Here is a 23805-nt window from a genome sequence, read left to right on the forward strand (position 1 = left end):
GCCAGGGACGTTACGTGTCCATTACGGCACACTGGGTGAATGTTGTGGATGCAGGGTCCACAGGGGACAGCAAGTTTGGGACAGTTCTACCTAGCCCACGGTCTAGGAAACAGTTGGCTGTAGCCGTTCGCACCCCCTCCTCCTCCTCTTCGTCCTCCTGCAGAAGCGAGAGCTCGTCCACAGACCGCAGTCGCACAACCACTCCATCCGCAGCTGCCACTGTTGCACACCAGGTCTCCCATTATGGGGCAGCTACTGGCAAACGTCAGCAGGCTGTATTGGCTATGAAGTGTTTGGGCGACAACAGACACACCGCGGAAGTTCTGTCCGAGTTCTTGCAGAAAGAAACGCAGTCGTGGCTGGGCACTGTAGATCTTGAGGCAGGCAAGGTAGTGAGTGATAACGGAAGGAATTTCATGGCTGCCATCTCCCTTTCCCAACTGGAACACATTCCTTGCCTGGCTCACACCTTAAACCTGGTGGTGCAGTGCTTCCTGAAAAGTTATCCGGGGTTATCCGACCTGCTCCTCAAAGTGCGTGGACTTTGCTCACATATCCGCCGTTCGCCCGTACACTCCAGCCGTATGCAGACCTATCAGCGTTCTTTGAACCTTCCCCAGCATCGCCTAATCATAGACGTTGCAACAAGGTGGAACTCAACACTGCACATGCTTCAGAGACTGTGTGAACAGAGGCGGGCTGTTATGTTTTTGTGGGAGGATACACATACACGGGCAGGCAGTAGGATGGCAGACATGGAGTTGTCAGGTGTGCAGTGGTCGAAGATTCAAGACATGTGTCAAGTCCTTCAGTGTTTTGAGGAATGCACACGGCTGGTTAGTGCAGACAACGCCATAATAAGCATGAGCATCCCCCTAATGCGTCTGCTGATGCAAAGTTTGACGCACATAAAGGATCAGGCGTCTGCAGCTGAGGAAGAGGAAAGCCTTGATGACAGTCAGCCATTGTCTGGCCAGGGCAGTGTACAGGACGAGTTAGCGGGCGAAGAGGAGGAGGAGGAGGACGAGGAGGATGATGGGGATGATTATATTTTTAATGAGGAAGCTTTTCCGGGGCCACTGGAAATTGGTGGCGCGGCAAGGCCGGGTTCTGGTTTTTGGAGGGACACAAGTGACGTGGATTTGCCTGAAACTGCCCCTCAACCAAGCACAACCGCAGATTTGAGAACTGGAACTTTGGCCCACATGGCGGATTATGCCTTACGTATCCTCAAAAGGGACACACGCATAACTAAAATGATGAACGATGACGATTACTGGTTGGCCTGCCTCCTCGCTATAAAGGCAAATTGCAAAATATAATGCCACATGAGAACTTGGAACTAATATTAGCAACCAAACAATCAACTCTTGTTGACCGTTTGCTTCTGGCATTCCCTGCACACAGCGCCCGTGATCGTTCTCACACGAGCTGCAGGGGCCAGCAGACCAGAGGAGTTAGAGGGGCAGAAATCAGAAGTGGCGTTGGCCAGAGGGGTTTTCTGACCAGGTTGTGGAGTGATTTTGCTATGACCGCAGACAAGACAGGTACTGCAGCATCAATTCAAAGTGACAGGAGACAACATTTGTCCAGTATGGTTACAAACTATTTTTCATCCCTTATCGATGTTCTCCCTCAACCGTCATTCCCATTTGATTACTGGGCATCAAAATTAGACACATGGCCAGAATTGGCAGAATATGCATTGCAGGAGCTTGCTTGCCCGGCAGCTAGTGTCCTATCAGAAAGAGTATTCAGTGCTGCAGGTTCAATACTAACAGAAAAAAGGACTCGTCTGGCTACCCAAAATGTAGATGATCTAACCTTCATTAAAATGAACCACAACTGGATTTCGAAATCTTTTGCCCCACCTTGCCCGGCTGACACCTAGCTTTCCTATGAAAAGGTCTTGCCTGTGGACTATTCTGAATGCCTTTTGCAATCTCGTAATTTTCTGCACCTGATTGTCCAGCATACGACATGTTTACACCTCACTAAATGGCCAAACTCCCCACACGGTGCCGTGGTATCGACACTTGGCGACAGCACCCGTGAGAGTGCTGTTTGTCTGAAGAGGTGGGTGTGCCCCTTTTGGTCGACGGCACTGCCACTGGGTCCCTCCTAGTACAATAAAGTGTCTCTGGCGGTGGTGGTGCGCACCCAACGTCAGACACACCGTTGTAATATGAGGGGCCCTGGGCCTGTACCGCCGGCCACAAGACAGTTCCCCCCCCCCCCCCAGCTCAAACAGTGCTCTACCACTTGCAAAATTATCTCACAGCTCCACCAATGTTTAGTCTATGCGCTGACATCCTTCAATGCCTGCCACTGACAATACCATTGTATTGACATTTTTGTTATGTTAGGCCTTCGAAGCCTGTCTGCGGTCACTCCTTCCACTAGGCCTCCACTGACCACACCACTGCTGCCCGTGTACCCCTGGAACCAATTTAAAATTGCCTACAGCCAGCCCAATTTTTTTATTTTAGGCCTTCGATGCCTGTCTGCGGTCCGTTCTTTCTACTACTACTACACTGACCAGGCCACTGCTGCCCGTGTTCCCCTGGAACCAATTTAAAATTGCCAACAGCAATGTGTTATTATGTTAGGCCTTCGATGCCTGTTTGCGGTCACTCCTTCCAATAGTTCTCCACTGACCAGACCAATGCTGGCCGTGTACCCCTGGAACCCAGCTGAAAGTGCATGTAGCCTCCTTTTTTTCTTTGTTTTATATTTAGAAAGCCCAGATGAACTACGCTGTGCAACGGTTCAAGCTACCCAGTCGACATTTCTTTTGCGAGAAAAGCCATCCCAGCCCTCCACCGGCATGAAAAAGTCTGCATTGTCATAGCACTCAGGCAATCAAACAGTAGAAAGGTGCACCTGACAAGACGCATGGACCAGTAGGCATGTCCACAAAAAGTTACGTGTCCATTACGGCGCACTGGGTTAATGTGTTGGATGCATGGTCCACAGGGGACAGCCTACAAAGTCTGTCTGCAGTCCCTAATTCCAATTTTCCTCCGCTGACCACACCACTGCTGCCCATGTACCCCTGGAACCAATTTTACAGTGTCTACAGCCTAATTTTGTTATGTTAGGCCTACTACGCCTGTCTGCGGTCCCTCCTTCCAATACTCGTCCACTGACCACACCACTGCTGCCCGTGGACCCCTGGAACCAATTTTTAATTGCATAGAGCATCCTTTTTTTAATAGTAGGCGTACAAAGTCTGTCTGCGGTCCACTATTGAAATTGTCCTCCACTGCCCAGAGCACTGCTGCTTGTGTACCCCTGTAACTTTTTTAAGCTGCAGTGAGCCACATTTTTGGGTTACGTCCTACTACCTGTGTCTGTCTGCGCCACTCAATTCAGCTGTGTTCCTTTGAAAAAAGCTGAGCGTCAATAGTCTTGTTTTCAGCCTCTAGGAATTTTAAAACTGCATTGGGGGTACAACTTTGGTAGGGCCTACTAACGGTGTCTGCCTCCCCAAGGTGTTCCCCAGGTTTCCTCTCCATTGCTTCAATCTTAATGCTCTCGTTTAGTAGTTGTTGGAAACTACACTGCATTAGGCCTACAAATTGGGTATGGGGTGTAGAGAGATGGTGTGTTCCACTCCAAGGTGTTCTCCAGGTTGCCTTTCCTGAGCTTCGATCTTCCGGCTCTCGTTTAGTAGTTGTTGGAAACTACGCTGCATTAGGCCTACAAATTGGGTATGGGGTGTAGAGAGATGGTGTGTTACACTCCAAGGTGTTCTCCAGGTTGCCTTTCCTGAACTTCTATCTTCAGGCTCTCATTAAATTGTGGTTAAACGGAACAACTGCATTTGGCGTACTAGTTGGTTTGGGGCCTACTATCGGTGTCTGCCACTCCTTGCTGTTCTCCTCCACTGAACAAAGCTGTGCCGCCTGTTTACTACGGTTGCCAATTTTGAACTGCATTTCGACTACTTACTGATTTGGGCCTACTCTCTGTGTCAGCCTCTCATTCCAGTTGTCCTCCACTGCAATGCCCCCTGGTTAGTCCTGTGTTACCAATTTTGAACTGCATTTAGCCAACTTTATTCTTTGGGCCTATATCTGTGTTTCCTCCTCATCCTGCCCATTGCCCAGCCAGTGATAGATGAGTCTGCTGGTACATTGACCCATAACGCAAAATTCCCCGTGCACGCTACACAGCAAGATTGTGACCCTGCTGAAAGTCAGGTTCCTCTTCCCGCATACCATACCACCTTACACGGGGACAAAGAGGAAGGTGCAGATGAAAGTGCAGGTTCCTTCATCAGGTGGGGGGAGGAATACTAGTTGGCGACGTCACTGGCACAGGGCCTCTCATAGTACGCAAAAGTGTTGCTGCCGGTGGGAGGCGCCCCCGCCGTGCAAACACACCGCTGTACTTTGAGGGGCCCTGTGCCAGTGCCAATGCCAACGAGTGGGCCCCCCCTGCTTGCTCAGGATCACAGCACTTGCAAAGTTGAAATACTTACCTCTCCCTGCTCCACTGCCGTGACGTGGTCCAGATTTACTGGGCCCACTAATTACTTGAACCAGCCCTACCCCCCACAACTTTAGCCAAATGACCCCCAATTTCAAATGCCTTCCAATTATTATAAGGTAAATTACGATTGACAAGCTTCTTTAACAAGAATGGATGTTTTTGCCATTAAAATGGGCAGTGTAGATGTTTTCCTGGCCTCCACTCACTGCCGACTATGCTCCCCCATTGACTTGCATTGGGTTTCGTGTTTCGTGCGATACCCGACTTTTCGCGATAATCGGCCAATTCCACTCGACTCGACTTCTAAGATAGTCGGGTTTCGCGAAACACGGCTCGACTCTAAAAAGGTCAAGGTCGTTCAACCCTACTGGCGAGCGTTAGCCGAGAACTCCTTGTCTCAGAGGTGGTCAGTCTCTTAGACTACAGGGTGGCCGGTAACCTAGGCAATCAGCAGTATAAGTGTAAAATTCCCCACATTCTTGAGAACAGATTATTCATATAAGGTGAACTTACGTTATTTTTGCCTTTACAGGGACTTTGAAGTTTATCAATTTAACAAATAGAAACCATTTGTGTTCTGCATGTCAGTGTGCCTCAAGCACACATCCTTGTCACCCGCTAGGGGGCGCTAGCTATATATTGTACTCTCTATTGCTATAGCAACTCACGTGATGAGAATGTGCTATGTAGCTCTAACCTGACTTTGTCCTGAAGATGACTGCCACTGGGGCAGATTTACCACAACGTGCACCTAGTCAGTGACATGACGGACCGGAACTGGATAAGATGTGGGCGCTATGAATATATATGGAGCGGGGCCCTAATACAGACTCCGCCATCTATGGAAAAGAGCGACCTGGGAAAAGTCAGTTACTCACCAATAACCGGTGTTTCTCAGTCTCCCATGACAGCACCACGGAGAGAATTTCAGAGAATGGAAGCTTAGGGAGGTACCACAGCCTGAAGGACTCTTCTCCCAAAGGTCAAATCAGATGTAGAGTTTAAGTCTAATCTGTATTGCCTAAAGAAGGTCAAAGGTGATGACCAGGTGGCCGCCTTGCAGATTTGTTCTATAGATACCTCTGACTTTTATGCCCATGAGGTCGCTATAGCCCTTGCAGAATGAGCTTTAAGACCATCCGGGATTGTGTTCCCCAGATGGATGAATAAGCCAGGGTTATCGCTTCCTTTATCCACCTTGCCAGGGTGCCTTTGGATGCTTTAAGGCCCCTTCTTGGTCCCTGAAAGCAAACTAAGATCCTTCCTTCCTACAGCTCTTGGTGGATTCTAGGTACTGGACTAGGTATCTTTTGACATCTGGAGTGTGGAATTCCTCTTTACTAATCCTGGGATTTGGGCAAAAAGGAAGTAAGGACTACTTCTTGGGACCTGTGGAACCAAGATGCCACTTTAGGTAGATAAGCTGGGTCAGGTTTTAATATAACTCATCTAGGATCTTCGTGAATGGGGAAGTTGCCGATCGGCCCGTAGAGTGAGTGACATTCAGGCCCTATGTTAAGGCTACCAATAGTATGGTCTTTAAGGATAATATTTTAAGGGAGGCTGTGTCTATCGGCTCAAACGGGGGTCCCGTTAGGACTAGATTCAGATCCCAGGATGGTAGTTTTTGACTGAGGTTTGCCTGCAATATTCTGATTATAAAGTGCACCTAAGGCTGCTACCTGAACTTTTAACGTGCTGACCGCTAGGCCCTTCTCTAGACCTTTTTGTAAAAATTCAAGCACTTCCATAATTGAGGCTTTACTCTGGAGGTGGATAGGAATTTCCTCCAGGTTTTGCTGTAAGTTCTAGTGGTAACTGGTTTTCTACTCTTTTCTAGTGTAGAGATCAGTTCGTCTGAGAATCCTCTTTCTCTCAGGGACCTTTCAAAGTCCATACTGTTAAATGGAGGTTTGCTGCTTGAGGGTGTGAGACTGGTCCCTGGGACAGGAGGTCAAGTAGGACCCAAGGATTGGTGATGGATAGTATTCTCAGCCAAGAAAACCAGGTTCTCTTCGGCAAGAATGGAGCTATTAGTATCATCCTTGCCCTGTCTTCTGACTTTCCGTAATACTGCAGGTATTGGGCTGAACTGGATGGACAAATGTCTTTTTTCGGCCTTACTAACTATGTTACTATGTATAAGGATGAATGGGGGAAAGGAGTATGTCAGATTCTGGGTCCATGGAAGCATGAAGGCATCTAGAACCTGAGGGTTACCCTTGGGATTGAGGGAGCAGAAGGCTTCTGCTTTTTTGTTCTTGTGATCGGCAAACAAGTCTATCGTTGGAGTTCCCCACATCCTTGTTATTTTTTGAAAGATGGATTGATTCAAGACCCATTCGCCTTGTTTTAATTGAGTACGACTCATAATCTGCCTTTTGATTTTCTATCCCTCGGATATGAAGTGCCGAGAGGGATAGAAGATGCTCTTCCGCTAGTCTGAGGATCCTGGCGGAGGTGTTCAGTGTTTGGGACCTGGTAGCTCCCTGATGGTTTACGTAAGCTACTGCTACTTTGTTGTCCGAAAATATGCAGACATGTTGACCCCGCAGTTGGGGGTAGAAAAGCCGAGAGCGACCCACAGCTCTTTCTGATTCGAAGAAGCTTCCAGCTCCTGATTTTTCCATGTTCCTTGAGTATCTAGGTTGTACATGTGGGCTCCCGATCCTGTGGGGCTTGCATCTGTGGTAATTATACAAGATATTTTGTATTTTTGTTACCTAGGGAATCCCTTTGGAAAAATTGTGGACATTTGTCCACCAAAGTAGGGAATGAGTAGATGAGGAATTTAGAGTTAGTTGTCCTTCTATGTGGCCTCTTAATTTGTACGGATTGGAGGTCTCTTGTATGTAGTTGAACCCACTGTACTGCCGGTAAACAAGCTGAGAGGGAGCCCAATAGTGACATTGCCTTCCTTAATGTCATGGAGGGATTCTGTAAGGCTTTTGTTACAATGTGTAAAATGTTTTGTGTTTTGCGTGCTGAATGGCGGCATTCCTGTTTTTGTGAGTCCAGTGTTAGGCCTAGAAATTCTTGTATTCTGCTGGGTTCCAATCTTGATTTGTCTAAGTTTAGGAGCCATCCTAGATTTTCCAGGGTTCTTATTACACTGTCTCTTTGGACTCTGCAGTTCTAGACTGAGTCGCTCACCATTAGCAGATCGTCTAAGTATGGACTAATTAGAATATCCTGTTCCCTCAGGTGGGCCATTATTTCTGCTACTAATTTTGTAAATACCCGTGAGGCTATCGATATTCCAAACGGAAGAGCCCTGTATTGGAATCCTTCCACCTCCCTGTTTATAAATCACTAGTCTGAGGAATTTACAGACAGGTACATGGTAATATGCATCTTTGAGGTCCAATACCACCATAATGCATCCTGGAAACAGTATCTTGATGGCGGATTTTATTGATTCCGCTTTCTCTACTAGATTTAAGACCTCATTTTCTAATGCCATTTGTTCCTTTGTAGTGGAGTTATGACGTAGTTTTGAGGGGGAAAGGAGGAAAAATCTATTTTCACCCCTGATCTGATCAGACCTAGGATCCAAGGATTGTTTGATATCTTTTTCCAGGCCGGGAGGAAAAGGGTTAATCCCCCCCTCACCCTGGGGAGACAGTCACTTTGGGGATTTTTTATCTCGGGAGGGGTTGCCAAAGAGAAATCCCCTGTCCTTCTTCCCATCTATTTTGTTCCCTTAGGGGTTTCCTACGGAAGAATTTCTTACTCCGAAAGGGCCGTTGGTATGGTGTTGGCCCTAGGTTCGGGAATCTTTTCTTTTTAGCTCCTGCTTTTTGGAGTATATCATCTAAAGTTTCACCAAACAGATATTTACCCTCACAGGGAATTAAGCATAGCTTAAGCTTGGTCTGAAGGTCTCCCAGCCAGCTTTTGAGCCATAGAGTTCGTCTGGCAGCATTTGAAAGTGCTGCCGATTTTGATGTTAAATGGACTGAATCTGCCGATGAGTCCACTAGGAATGCTGCTGCCCCTCTTATCATGGGTAGGGATTTCATGATCTTATTCCTTGGTGTCCCGTCTGTTAGTTGTTTCTCCAGTTGATCCACCCATACCTTGAGAGATCTGGGAGGTACATGTGACCGCTATAGCTGGCCTAAGATTTCTCCCCACTGATTCCCAGGCCCCTTTTAGGAGGGTGTCAGCTTTCTTATCAAGGGGATCCTTAAGCGTGCCCATATCGTCAAAGGGGAGTGTAAACTTTTTTGGAACTTTGTCCCAGGATTTGGATGCCTCCTCCTCAAAAGGGTATTTCCTATCCGGTTTTTCCCATCCGTTTTAATTAGGGTTTGAACATTTTGATTTTTTGGGAACACTTTAGGTTTCTTCTGTCCTAAACCTCCAAACATTATGTCCTAGATTGTTCTATCCGGACAGGGGTCTTCCATCCCCATGGTGGATTTCACTGCTTTTACCAGACCTTCCACTTCGTCTAGGGGAAAGCAGTAACGCCCTCCTTTATCTTCACCCCAGGATGAAGCTGAGGAGTCTGAGGCATCCGAATCCAGTTCCCCTGAAGTAGAGGGGTCAGACTTGGAGTATATAGGATCTTTAATTACTGCTTTTTCCCCCTGGGAGATGGTTGAGAAGGCGTTCTGAACTTCAGATCTAATTGCAGATCTTAGTTCAGAAGCAAAATCCGGGGTTTCCTCACATACTATTTTCTGTATGCATGATCTACAGAGCTTCTTATCCCAAGATTCTGATAAGGGCCTCTTACACGTGGGGCAGGACCGGTTCCTCGTTTTCCCCAACTTCTTTCCCTATTAAGGGAACCCCATTATAATGATTGACTTTCTTGAAGTCCTCTCACCATTAGATGAACTCGCAGGTACCGAATCTGGAGGGGGGGGGGGGGGGGCTGTTTGGACCAAGGGAACCGTAGATGGTGACTCGTTTCCTGCAGCCGATCTGCTGCGCTGTTTGGAGCGGTTACTGGAACAGCTGCTCCGCATATCTTTGTCCTTTGGTCCGTCCATCTGTTTGTGATGGTGCTTCTGTTGCTGTTTAGCTGGTGCAGCTGCTGCTGCTCCTGGGGCTGCTCGTTGCTGCCTTCCATGCAGCAGAAGCTGTCTGCATGGGTCTCCTTTTAAATCTGCTGCTCTGCGGTGTCCTCTATGGTCCCGCCCCCTCCACCTGCGGCCATTGGAAGCGAGGAGAGTGCCACTGCGCATGCACCCGCCCCAGAAGTTCTGCTCCATTTCCAGAGCAGCGGCCATCTTGGTACACCTAATGTACACGCTGCCAGCGCGTGTACTCCCGGGTGCCCCATCCCATACTCTGGCGTGGCGGCTGCATTCCCCTCCCACACATCCTAAAGGACCCATCAGTCCCAGCGGTGCCCCCCCCCAAGTACCAGATCAGCCACAGCAGGAGCCACCTCACTGCCGGAACCCGACTGCCCGGCCCTGGTCCTCTTCATCCAGGTACCGCACTGAAGGTTCCCAGTCAGGGACAGGAAACCAACTGATGCGAGGGAGAGGTACCGCCATTTTATCTGTAGGTTTCCTGTCCCTGAAGGGCAGATCCCCTCTGTCTGTGGTGCTGTCATGGGAGACTGAGGAACAGACGTTTAGCCGCAGTTATATCACATGAAGGCTTATCTAGTGCTAGGCAAGTTAATTTTTTACACATCTGACAAAGATCAAGCCAAGGACGTCTGAACAAAGGCCAAAACCGATGGCAGAGGACACCAAAGTACACCTGGCTCTGTACACTAGTGAGCTGCACATATACACACATTTACCATATAGAGCAGAACCTCAATATGCACATCGTACCATATAGCCGCCAACACACACACACCCCCAGATTGGGGTATATACTATGTAGCCTGCAGTATACACACTGCAAATTGGAGTATATACACTATGTAGCCAGCAGCATACACACTGCAGATTGGGGTATATACTATGCAGCTGGCAGGACACACACTGCACATTGGGGTATATACACACTGCAGATTGCAGTATATACACACTATGTAGCCAGCAGTATACACACAGCAGATTGGGGGTATATACTATGTAACCGGCAGGACACACACTGCAGATTCAAGTATATACACTATGTAGCCAGCAGCATACACACTGCAGATTGGGGTATATACTATGCAGCTGGCAGGACACACACTGCACATTGGGGTATATACACACTGCAGATTGCAGTATATACACACTATGTAGCCAGCAGTATACACACAGCAAATTGGGGGTATATACTATGTAACCGGCAGGACACACACTGCAGATTCAAGTATATACACTATGTAGCCAGCAGCATACACACTGCAGATTGGGGTATATACTATGCAGCTGGCAGGACACACACTGCACATTGGGGTATATACACACTGCAGATTGCAGTATATACACACTATGTAGCCAGCAGTATACACACAGCAGATTGGGGGTATATACTATGTAACCGGCAGGACACACACTGCAGATTCGAGTATATACACTATGTAGCTGGCAGGACACACTGCAGATTGGGGTATATACACACTGCAAATTGGAGTATATACACTATGTAACCGGCAGGATACACACTGCAAATTGGGGTATATACACTACTAGATGGTGGCCCGATTCTAACGCATCAGGTATTCTAGAACATGCATGTCCACGTAGTATACTGCCCAGCCCACGTAGTGTATTGTCCAACCCACGTAGTATACAGCACAGAGCCATGTAGTATACAGCTCAGCCCACGTAGTATACTGCCCAGACACGTAGTATACAGCACAGACACGTAGTATACTGCCCAGCCAGGTATGTAACAGGTTAAAAAATAAAAAACATATACTCACCTTCCGAGGGGCCCCTTGTAGTCCTGTGGCCTGTGTGCGGTGTACGCGGCAGCTTCCGGTCCCAGGGTTGGTATGAGCGCAGGACCTATGATGACGTCATGGCAGGTCCTTCTCGCATAGCATCCTTAGCACCGGAACCTGCCGCTTGCACTGCCGAGGACAGGAAGATATCGGAGGGTGATAATAACTTTTTTTTTTATTATTTGTAACAGTTGAAAATTTGTAACAGTAAAAAGTTGGTCACACGATTAATAGCTGCGTAACCGGAGTGCGACACTGCTCTCCGGTAACGCTGGCATTAACCCTGTGAGGGCTAACTGGATGGGAGTATGAAGCGGGCACTGACTGCGGGGAGGAGAGAGCGGTCATATTGCCGCCGGACTGTGGCCGTCGCTGATTGGTCGTGGCAAAACGCCCACGACCAATCAGCAACTTGGATTCCATGACAGACAGAGGCCGTGACCAATGAATATCCGTGACAGAAGGACAGACTAACAGAAAGACGGAAGTGACCCTTAGACAATTATGTAGTAGATGTAGCCGGCAGTATACACACTGCAGATCGGGGGTATACACTATGTAGCCGGCAGTATACACACTGCAGATCGGGGGTATACACTATGTAGCCGGCAGTATACACACTGCAGATCGGGGGTATACACTATGTAGCCGGCAGTATACACACTGCAGATCGGGGGTATACACTATGTAGCCGGCAGTATACACACTGCAGATCGGGGGTATACACTATGTAGCCGGCAGTATACACACTGCAGATCGGGGGTATACACTATGTAGCCGGCAGTATACACACTGCAGATCGGGGTATATACTATGTAGCCGGCAGTATACACACTGCAGATCGGGGTATATACTATGTAGCCGGCAGTATACACACTGCAGATCGGAGTATATACTATGTAGCCGGCAGTATACACTCTGCAGATCGGAGTATATACTATGTAGCCGGCAGTATACACTCTGCAGATCGGAGTATATACTATATAGCCGGCAGTATACACTCTGCAGATCGGGGTATATACTATGTAGCCGGCAGTATACACTCTGCAGATCGGGGTATATACTATGTAGCCGGCAGTATACACACTGCAGATCGGAGTATATACTATGTAGCCGGCAGTATACACACTGCAGATCGGGGGTATACACTATGTAGCCGGCAGTATACACACTGCAGATCGGGGTATATACTATGTAGCCGGCAGTATACACACTGCAGATCGGGGTATATACTATGTAGCCGGCAGTATACACACTGCAGATCGGGGTATATACTATATAGCCGGCAGTATACACTCTGCAGATCGGAGTATATACTATGTAGCCGGCAGTATACACACTGCAGATCGGAGTATATACTATGTAGCCGGCAGTATACACACAGCAGATCGGAGTATATACTATGTAGCCGGCAGTATACACACTGCAGATCGGGGTTATACACTATGTAGCCGGCAGTATACACACTGCAGATCGGGGGCATATACTATGTAGCCGGCAGTATACACACTGCAGATCGGGGTTATACACTATGTAGCCGGCAGTATACACACTGCAGATCGGGGTATATACTATGTAGCCGGCAGTATACACACTGCAGATCGGGGTTATACACTATGTAGCCGGCAGTATACACACTGCAGATCGGAGTATATACTATGTAGCCGGCAGTATACACACTGCAGATCGGAGTATATACTATGTAGCCGGCAGTATACACACTGCAGATCGGGGGTATACACTATGTAGCCGGCAGTATACACACTGCAGATCGGGGGCATATACTATGTAGCCGGCAGTATACACACTGCAGATCGGGGTTATACACTATGTAGCCGGCAGTATACACACTGCAGATCGGAGTATATACTATGTAGCCGGCAGTATACACACTGCAGATCGGAGTATATACTATGTAGCCGGCAGTATACACACTGCAGATCGGGGGCATATACTATGTAGCCGGCAGTATACACACTGCAGATCGGGGTATATACTATGTAGCCGGCAGTATACACACTGCAGATCGGGGTATATACTATGTAGCCGGCAGTATACACACTGCAGATCGGAGTATATACTATGTAGCCGGCAGTATACACACTGCAGATCGGGGTATATACTATGTAGCCGGCAGTATACACACTGCAGATCGGAGTATATACTATGGAGCCGGCAGTATACACACTGCAGATCGGGGGCATATACTATGTAGCCGGCAGTATACACACTGCAGATCGGGGTATATACTATGTAGCCGGCAGTATACACACTGCAGATCGGGGTATATACTATGTAGCCGGCAGTATACACACTGCAGATCGGAGTATATACTATGTAGCCGGCAGTATACACACTGCAGATCGGAGTATATACTATGTAGCCGGCAGTATACACACTGCAGATCGGGGGCATATACTATGTAGCCGGCAGTATACACACTGCAGATCGGGGTATATACTATGTAGCCGGCAGTATACACACTGCAGATCGGGGTATATACTATGTAGCCGGCAGTATACACACTGCAGATCGGAGTATATACTATGTAGCCGGCAGTATACACACTGCAGATCGGGGTATATACTATGTAGCCGGCAGTATACACACTGCAGATCGGAGTATATACTATGGAGCCGGCAGTATACACACTGCAGATCGGGGGCATATACTATGTAGCCGGCAGTATACACACTGCAGATCGGGGTATATACTATGTAGCCGGCAGTATACACACTGCAGATCGGGGTATATACTATGTAGCCGGCAGTATACACACTGCAGATCGGGGTTATACACTATGTAGCCGGCAGGACATACACGGTGTTACACACTCCTAGCATCCACCCTGTACAGACAGTATATGCAGCCCCACGTGACTTGCAGGCAGTCTGCCAGCAGGGAGGAGGGAGGACAGCCCTGATCATATATACATCGCCCACCCCAGTACTGGAAGGCGTGATCCCAGGCAGCGTGCCCGCACAGTGGGAGTGGCGCCCACGCCAGGCCTACACGGTCACTACCTGGGTAGGGGTCAGCACTTGGCCCAGCTCCTCTATCACCACAGGACCGTAGCTCACAGTGAGCGGGTGCGCGGGCTTTTCCTCCACCTCGTCCAGGGCCACAGCCCCGCACCACTCAGACACGTCCACAGGCATCGTGCTCTCACACAAGTCTGCGCCACTTCTACTCGCACCAACATACGGCTCTGATAGCTCCGCCCCGACGTCAGCTTCAGCCAATAGAAGAAGGGGCGGAGATTAGCACTTCTATCCTATTGGCGGAGGGGGATCACCCGTGTGAATGGGCCAGTCAGCGCACAGGCTGCATAGACGGAGTGACAGCTGCAGCGCGGTGTATGGTCACTAGCGCTAGACGCTGCAGAAGACGCTCCATTGCCTGCACCGGGATGCGGGGCCGAGGCGAGACAGCTGCATGATCCTCCCTCCCCTGCTTCACGTCCTGACGGCCTCATATTCCTGCGTGGAGAAGTGTTATGAACCTGACGTGCAGCATCAGACATTGTCCCATGTGATCCCGTGTAATGGCACCACTGTGTGCACTATACAGAGAAGGACCAGCAGTGTAGGCAGCGCAGGACATGTCAGGCCGCCTCCCCGTCCGCCCCAGCATCAGACTGGAGCACCTTGGGCCCACCAGAAAAAATCATTCTTCACGCCCACTATGTAGCTACATAGAACTATATACAAGCCCACCAATTGTGTGGTAAAACAAGCTAGTATCGGGATATAATGTAAGGTAGTACATGCCTTATGTAGCAGGGGCTGGGGTGGCCCCCCATAGAATATAAAGTACCCCCCTCGTAGAATATAATGCAGACCCCTCATAGGGTATAATGTAGCCCCCTCATAGGGTATAATGCAGTCCCCTCATAGGGTATAATGTAGCCCCCTCATAGGGTATAATGCAGTCCCCTCATAGGGTATAATGCAGCCCCCCATAGGGTATAATGTAGCCCCCTCACAGGGTATAATGCAGCCCCCTCATAGGGTATAATGTAGCCCCCTCATAGGGTATAATGCAGTCCCCTCATAGGGTATAATGCAGCCCCCCATAGGGTATAATGCAGCTCCCTCATAGGGTATAATGCAGCTCCCTCATAGGGTATAATGTAGCCCCCTCATAGTGTATAATGTAGCCCCCTCATAGGGTATAATGCAGCCCCCTCATAGGGTATAATGCAGCCCCCCATAGGGTATAATGTAGCCCCCTCATAGGGTATAATGCAGCCTCCTCATAGTGTATAATGCAGCCCCCATAGGGTATAATGCAGCCCCCTCAAAGTGTATAATGCAGCCCCCCATAGGGTATAATGCAGTCCCCCTCATAGGGTATAATGCAGCCCCCTCATAGGGTATAATGTAGCCCCCTCATAGGGTATAATGCAGCCTCCTCATAGGGTATAGTGCAGCCCCCTCATGGTGTATAATGAAGCCCCCCATAGGGTATAATGCAGCCCCCTCATAGTGTATAATGCAGCCCCCCATAGGGTATAATGTAGTTCCCTCATAGGGTATAATGCAGCCCCCTCATAGTGCATAATGCAGCCCCCATAGGGTATAATGCAGCCCCCTCATAGTGTATAATGCAGCCCCCATAGGGCATAATGCAGCGCACTCATAGGGTATAATGCAGCCCCCTCATAGGGTATAATGTTGCCCCCTCATAGGGTATAATACAGCCCCCCATAGGGTATAATATAGCCCCCTCATAGTGTATAATGCAGCCCCCATAGGGCATAATGCAGCCCCCCATAGGGTATAATGCAGCCCCTCATAGGGTATAATGCAGCCCTCATAGGGTATAATGCAGCCCCTCATAGGGTATAATGTAACCCCCTCATAGGGTATAATGCAGCCCCCCATAGGGTATAATGTAGTTCCCTCATAGGGTACAATGCAGCCCCCTCATAGTGTATAATGCAGCCCCCCATAGGGTATAATGCAGCCCCCTCATAGTGTATAATGCAGCCCCCCATAGGGCATAATGCAGTCATCCATTATCATTAGTGACACTACGCATCTTTATATCTGGCCTCCTGAAGAGCCGTGGCAGGCGAAACGCGTTGAGGCGTGGTTCATAGATGGCGGTAGAGTGAATATGCCGGCAGATGAGTACTATCGATTCATATACACACTAATGTCTTGATTTGACAAAGCTATCGATGGTGTATTGGGGGTACCAAATTAGGATGCTCCAGGAAGAGTGTATTAGGCAGATTGGCCTGGTAGCAATATATCTTATCTTGTGCAGCTACCCGCTATTGTTGAGTACTGGAGTACTATCTGTTGTGCTGATGTTAGCATTTTCACCTACCGCCATAGGTGTCTATCATCTTCATTGTTCATTTTGGGGTACAGGCTTTCCCTAGTGCAGTAGATCTCTGTATAGCACCAGAGGATCCTTTAGATGCTGGGTAGAGGTGGCCATTAGTTGGTGTAGGGTACACTAGGGCCCCTAGGGACAGTCATCGTGGAGTGGGGGCGCCAGTACGTTCCCCCTAGGGTGTCAACCTCCGCAGCTAGGTAGGAGAGTATCTAGTCTACCTTACTAGGGTCATATAGCCTACCCCATTAGTTCAATGGTGTTTTTATAGCACTTTTTTTGCATGTTTTCTTGGTTGTTTTTTTTGGTTTATTGGTCACTATGGGTTGGGTTAGTCGCCTTTATTTTAAACAATAAATAGTGGTTTTATACATATTTTTTCCTGAGGTTTACTTTATGAGTTTAATCATAATGCAGCCCCCCCATAGGTTATAATGCAGCCCTCTCATAGGGTATAATGCAGCCCCCACATAGGGTATAATGTAGTCCCCTCAGGGTATAATGCAGCCTCCTCACAGGGTATAATGCAGCCCCCCATATGGTATAATGCAGCCCCCTCATAGGGTATAATGCAGCCCTTCATAGGGTATAATGCAGCCCCCTCATAGGGTATAATACAGCCCCCATAGGGTATAATGCAGCCCCCCCATAGGGTATAATGCAGCCCCCATAGGGTATAATGCAGCCCCCCATAGGGTATAATGCAGCCCCCCATAGGGTATAATGTAGTTCCCTCATAGGGTATAATGCAGCCCCCTCATAGTACATAATGCAGCCCCCATAGGGTATAATGCAGCCCCCTCATAGTGTATAATGCAGCCCCCCATAGGGCATAATGCAGCGCCCTCATAGGGTATAATGCAGCCGCCCATAGGGTATAATGTAGCCCCCTCATAGGGTATAATGCAGCCCCCCATAGGGTATAATGTAGCCCCCATAGGGCATAATGCAGCCCCCCATAGGGTATAATGCAGCCCCTCATAGGGTATAATGCAGCCCTCTCATAGGGTATAATGCAGCCCCTCATAGGGTATAATGTAGCTCCCTCATAGGGTATAATGCAGCCCCCCATAGGGTATAATGTAGTTCCCTTATAGGGTATAATGCAGCCCCCTCATAGTGTATAATGCAGCCCCCCATAGGGTATAATGCAGCCCCCTTATAGTGTATAATGCAGCCCCCCCATAGGGTATAATGCAGCCCTCTCATAGGGTATAATGCAGCCCCCTCATAGGGTATAATGTAGTCCCCTCATAGGGTATAATGCAGCCCCCCATAGGGTATAATGCAGCCTCCTCACAGGGTATAATGCAGCCCCCCATAGGGTATAATGCAGTCCCCTCATAGGGTATAATGCACCCCCCATAGGGTATAATGCAGCCCCCTCATAGGTTATAATGCAGCCCCCATAGGGTATAATGCAGCCCCCTCATAGGGTATAATGCAGCCCCCATAGGGTATAATGCAGCCCCCCATAGGGTATAATGCAGCCTCCTCATAGGGTATAGTCCAACCAGGAATCACTGATATCCATATATATAAACAAACACAATACTCACCTCTCCTCGTTCCCACTCTGATTTCGGGTTTACTCCGGCCTCAGCAGCTGCACTCACTGCCGTCTGCCAGACACACAGCTGGTGCGCAATGAAGTAACATCAGCGCGTACTTGCTGTGTCAGCAGCAGAGAGGAATGCTCTCAACTGTTTTCAATTGTGTCAGTATCTATGATGCCAACACTGAACGTGGCTGAAGCAGCAAGTTGTCAGCTATAGTGAACAGCCGACAGCTACAGAATTGTCAACCGTCAGGGGATGCTAAATGCTGCTGTCAATAGTGACTATGACACTTAAATGGTTAACAAAGTGTGGGGGCTCCCTCTTTAACCCCACGGCACCCTGAGATCTTGATTGTGTGGTCCTGGTGTTTGCTATGGCAATTCACAGCCAAATAACAGCCTTAAAGGGACTCTGTCACCTGAATTTGGAGGGAACAATCTTTAGCCATAGGGGCGGGGTTTTCGGGTGTTTGATTCACCCTTTCCTTACCCGCTGGCTGCATGTTAGCTGCAATATTGGATTGAAGTTCATTCTCTGTCCTCCGTAGTACATGCCTGCACAGTGCAATCTTGCCTTGCGCAGGCGTGTACTATGGAGGACAGAGAATGAACTTCAATATTGCAGCCAGCATGCAGCCAGCGGGTAAGGAAAGGGTGAATCAAACACCCGAAAACCCCGCCCCTATGGCTGAAGATTGTTCCCTCCAAATTCAGGTGACAGAGTCCCTTTAAAGTCCACCGGCCACAGCAGCCTGTTCTACAGTTATCAAAGTTGGTAAAGATAACATTTTCCTTTCCTGTCATGCCACTTTGCATTAATTCCTGAAAAGCACCTGACTGGATAATGAACTACCTGACAGCAGTTTGGAATACTTTGAGGGGTGCGGTTTTTAAAATGGTTTCACTTTTGGGGGTTTCCAATATATAGGACCCTCAAAGTCACTTCAAAACTGAATAAGTCATTAAAAAAATGAGTTTTCTAAATTTCTTTGAAAAATGACTGCTACATTGCTAAACCATCTAAAATGCTAACAAAATAAAACCACATTTTACAAATGGGGCTGATATAAAGCAGACATGAGGGAAATGTTATTTATTAATGCTTGTGTGTGGTATGACTGTCTGGATTAGGCTGCGGTCACACTTGCGAGTGCAATGCGAGAAACTCATGCAAGTCTTTCACCTCAATACCCAGCACTGCTGCCGGCACTCAGAAATACCGTATTTTTCCAACCATAAGATGCACTTTATTTCCTCCAAATTTGGGACAAAAGTGTGGGTGCGTCTTATGGTCCGAATGTAACTTGGGAGGGGGGCAGCGGCTAGTGGGATCGCACTGGGATCCCACTTTTAGGAGGCAGAAAAATGTCACCACTGCAGGGAATCAGTGCTGGGGAAACCACATGGTCCCGATGATTAAGTGCAGTGAATATTCATTAGCCGCTTTCCCGCCCACCTGTCAGCTGAGCAGTGAGTGGGGAGCAGCAAATGAATACTTTACTTAAGCAGCAGACACACATGGTTTCCCCAATGCTGGATTCCTGCAGGGAGATCTGTGCCCAGTGGAGGAGGGGGCAGCAGCAGGGGCCAGAGGGGACAAGAGAGCTGCAAACCTGCCTGGTCTAGACTCTGCTGCCGCTTAAGGACCTGTGTGATGTCATGAAGTGGGCGGGCTGGAGCATCACATGGCAGCACAGAGCCCTCCCTCTTCTGATGTCATCACAGGTCTTTCAGACTCCAACACTAGAATCTGCAGCTTCCTCTTATAACCTGTGCTGTGGAGAGGCAACAAGAGGGAGGGCTCTGTATGTGCAGTCATGGGATGACTTTACCTCACCACAATGTGGCTGGCTGCCACAATTAAGAAGTTAGTCTTTACAACACATAATAAAGCACTCTGCTACTCCTTTGGTGAACTATAACTCCCAGCATGCCATAGGATCTTCAGGACATGCTGGGAGTTATAGTTCTCCCATGGGATTTTAAAGCCGCACTCCAGTGTTATTTTGCAGTGCTGGATTGGTGCTTTCAATATAAGCCCTGTGCCCCCATTCTTATACTCACCCTCCAGCATCTTCATATAGTACTTTACGACACTACACTGGTCCCGCAGCTTCCAACATAATAACATACTATTATATATAATAACACCACATATAATAGTATGTTATTTATGTTATTAAATATTTTACCACATTTTTTTGCTTCAAATATTTTTTTCCCTATTTTCCACCTCTAAAACCTGGGTGCGTTTTATAGTCCGAAAAATACGGTACATGCAGCTCAAAATCAATGGGATTTGTTTAAGCGTTCCAGAGTTATTAACACATAAAGTGACACTGGTCAGATTTAAAAAAAAAATAGATGGGTCGCTAAGGGGTTAAACTACAATGCCCCATCCTCTTGTTCTATGGGAAGTGAGGCTGTGTGTTTGTGGAGTTTTTATCAGCAGTAAAAAAAAACAATGAGTTTTCCAGTGGAAACTGCTGTGGGAAATAATCCTTCTTTGGAGAGTTTTTCCTAATGCATGTTTTTCATCCTTTTGATTGGAAAGTGCCTAGTTTAGAGAGGTTTTGTTCAGGATCTGCTTTAAAAAAAAGTGCAATTTCTTTATATCCCACCATGCGTTTTTTAAAACCTAAAGGAGGAAAAACGCTCAAAACACTGAAAATATGAACAGCATAGTTTTATAATGTGCAGAGGGTGAAATAAGTATTGAACACATGACCAATTTTCTAAGTAAATATATTTCTAAAGGTGCTATTGACATGAAATTCTCACCAGATAACGGTACCAACCCATCCAATCAACATAGGCAAAGAAATCAAACCATAGTGTAGGGATTAATGGGTGAGAAGACACACAAAGTAATGCCTAAACCAAGTGTCTGCAAATGCATATCACCATCTGCTAAAGGCTCATAGTCACATGGGAGAAACTCGGATGAGTCTCGCACATCAATACCCGCCATTGCACCCGGCACTCAGCAGCGGAGCGTGCAGCTGCACGTATTGCTATGCGGCCGCATGCTGCGATCTGAGTGCCGGGTGCAGTGCCGAGTATTGACGTGCGAGACTCATCCGAGTTTCTCCCATGTGAGTAGGAGCCCTAAGTGTAAGTTCACACAGCGCATTTTTTTCTGCAGCAAAACATGATTATTTTGGCAGGAAAGAAGCTGCGCCAAAAATGCAGGTTTAGGTGCATTTTTGGTACGTTTTTGCTGTGTTTTTGGTACGTTTATTTCATGCGTTTTTTTTTCTCTTTGTGCATGCCAAAAAAGTTGCGTGCACACAGAGAAAATACAACTTCATGTAGATAGATAGAATGAATAGATAGTTTGATAGAATAGATTGATTAAATAGATAGAATGAATAGATAGAATGAATAGATAGTTTGATAGAATAGATAGAATGAATAGATAGATGATTAGATAGAATGAATAGATAGATTGATAGAATAGATACATTACCTGCGGTAACCTCTTCCCCGGCAATTTCCCACGGTGCAGAGGTTACCTCCGGTCAGGCTGTGAGAGAGCGCAGGCTCAGTGACGTCACCGCTCGTTACTGAGCCTGCGCCTGCTCCGTCTCATTTATTCCCCAGTCGCTTACAGTCGGGGCGGTCACATTAGCAGCGCTCCTGGCTGTAAGCTTTATCTCCCCCAGATATGGATTGCTGTGTGGGACACTCGTTATATCGGACTACGACGGATCAGGGAGTATACTTTTGCTTTTTTTATTTTTATTACAGAAGGTCGAGGGCTTCTCTTAGAATGGCAGAACAATAAAAAGATTGCTAAACTGTGTGTTGTTTTATTTAATTGAAAGCTACCAAATAGAGGGCACCATCAATGGATATTTTTGTGCTCAACCCGCAGCATGTCAAATATGAATCATACCAAACACAGAAAAATAAACATGCATAAACGCAGGGATCAACCAAAATAACAGATTTTATTTATTACAAGTCCTTAGACCACACACTATACACTTAAAAACATTTAAAAAGCAAAAGTACAAAAGATTTTTACCCAAGATGACTAATAATCCACAAAGAGCATGATCCCCAACAAATCTACCTCCAAAATCGCATACTGTCCTAAAGTGTCTCCTGCCTTAATGTATTGGTATCCAATATAGACAACAAAGTGCAATAGTGCAAAAAACTGTCAAGAGTCTTTACTCTGCCATAAGATTAGCAATATTGTAATATTAGACCCAGCATATTACCCGGCTAAAGGACAGAAACATAACAATGTTGCTATACACGTATGAGAGTACATATTACCACAATAAATTCCCAATGGACATGCTCATACTCGATCATACCGCTGAGGAAGATAAGATGAAAGGGAACCAGCCCCCATGCGGCCCACCCAACGCGTATCGTCACATCAGTGACTTCATCAGGGGTAAAGATAGTGTAGTGGCTAGTGGATCCCAATTTTTATAGTACTTACTAATTGTACGATGCTTTACAGCTGTAGGGAGTCTGTCTCTGGAATGTAAGCGCCATCAGATTGCCCTAATTGCTCAGCGTCCTGGAAATTACCACTGCGCATGGTCAGTGGTTGCCTAGGTGATACAGCGATGCCGCTCTACATCATACATGCATGGTAGTCATAATGACAGCTCGTATACAGGTATCCCTCAGTGCATGCTGATGATCATTAATGCACCTATCAAACCGAGCCAAGCAGTGCCACGAGAGACTCCATTATCCAAAACGTCGCCGTCACTTTGTTGCTAGCCACAGGGTGCAATTGCGCATATCCGGAAGTACCAGCATGCACCGCAATGCTGAATGAATGGTTGCCTAGGGAACACAGTAAACTAGACTACCTACCCATGCGCCGGCTCCGCCAGCATGGTAGATACTGCTCACAATATGCCACAGTCTGCGTGCACACTGCGACCAAGGAGGACGTCGGGAGGGTGCACCGCTGCGATGGGCCCAATCACGCAGGCGCATCGACACCATCCCCTCCTAGTCACAGAGAACTGCGCATGTTCAAGGAATCTGACAGAGCTGCTGCTTAATCAATAGTTAGTGCACAGGCGCATATCTCCCATAGATTCACCATGCAGAGACACCGCTAGACCTACATAGTATATTTCAACAGTACCCAATGTTTTTAAGTGTATAGTGTGTGGTCTAAGGACTTGTAATAAATAAAATCTGTTATTTTGGTTGATCCCTGCGTTTATGCATGTTTCTTTTTCTGTGTTTGTTTTTTTTTCATTAAAATACTTTTTTTCTGCATGTGTGTTTATTTAACCCTTTAACTTCTATAGGATTAGTAATGGATAGGTGTCTTATTGACACCTCTCCATTACTAAGCCAGCTTAATGTCACCTTACAATAGCAAGGTGACATTAACCCCTCATTACACTGCTTGCCACCGCTACAGGGCAAGTGGGAAGAGCAGGGCAAAGCGCCAGATCTGGGCAACTACAGGCTGCTATTTATAGGCTGGGGGGCCTATATCAATGGCCCCTTACCAGCCTGAGAATACCAGCCCCCAGCTGAGAGCGTTACCAAGGCTGGT

The 23805-nt window shown here is 47.5% G+C and overlaps 1 protein-coding gene across 1 annotated transcript in view; it reads right to left on the reverse strand.

The window, feature by feature from the left end:
* LOC138666272 (phosphatidylethanolamine-binding protein 1-like) overlaps positions 1-14567 on the reverse strand; it is a 54918-nt gene extending 40351 nt beyond the window's left edge. The window contains exon 1 of the mRNA XM_069754502.1: positions 14377-14567. Coding sequence (XP_069610603.1) covers positions 14377-14511 — 135 coding nt within the window. The 5' untranslated portion in view covers positions 14512-14567. The remainder of the gene's footprint in view (positions 1-14376) is intronic.
* Positions 14568-23805: the final 9238 nt, after the last annotated feature.

This window comes from Ranitomeya imitator, chromosome 1, assembly GCF_032444005.1.
Source record: "Ranitomeya imitator isolate aRanImi1 chromosome 1, aRanImi1.pri, whole genome shotgun sequence".
Lineage (NCBI taxonomy): Eukaryota > Metazoa > Chordata > Amphibia > Anura > Dendrobatidae > Ranitomeya > Ranitomeya imitator.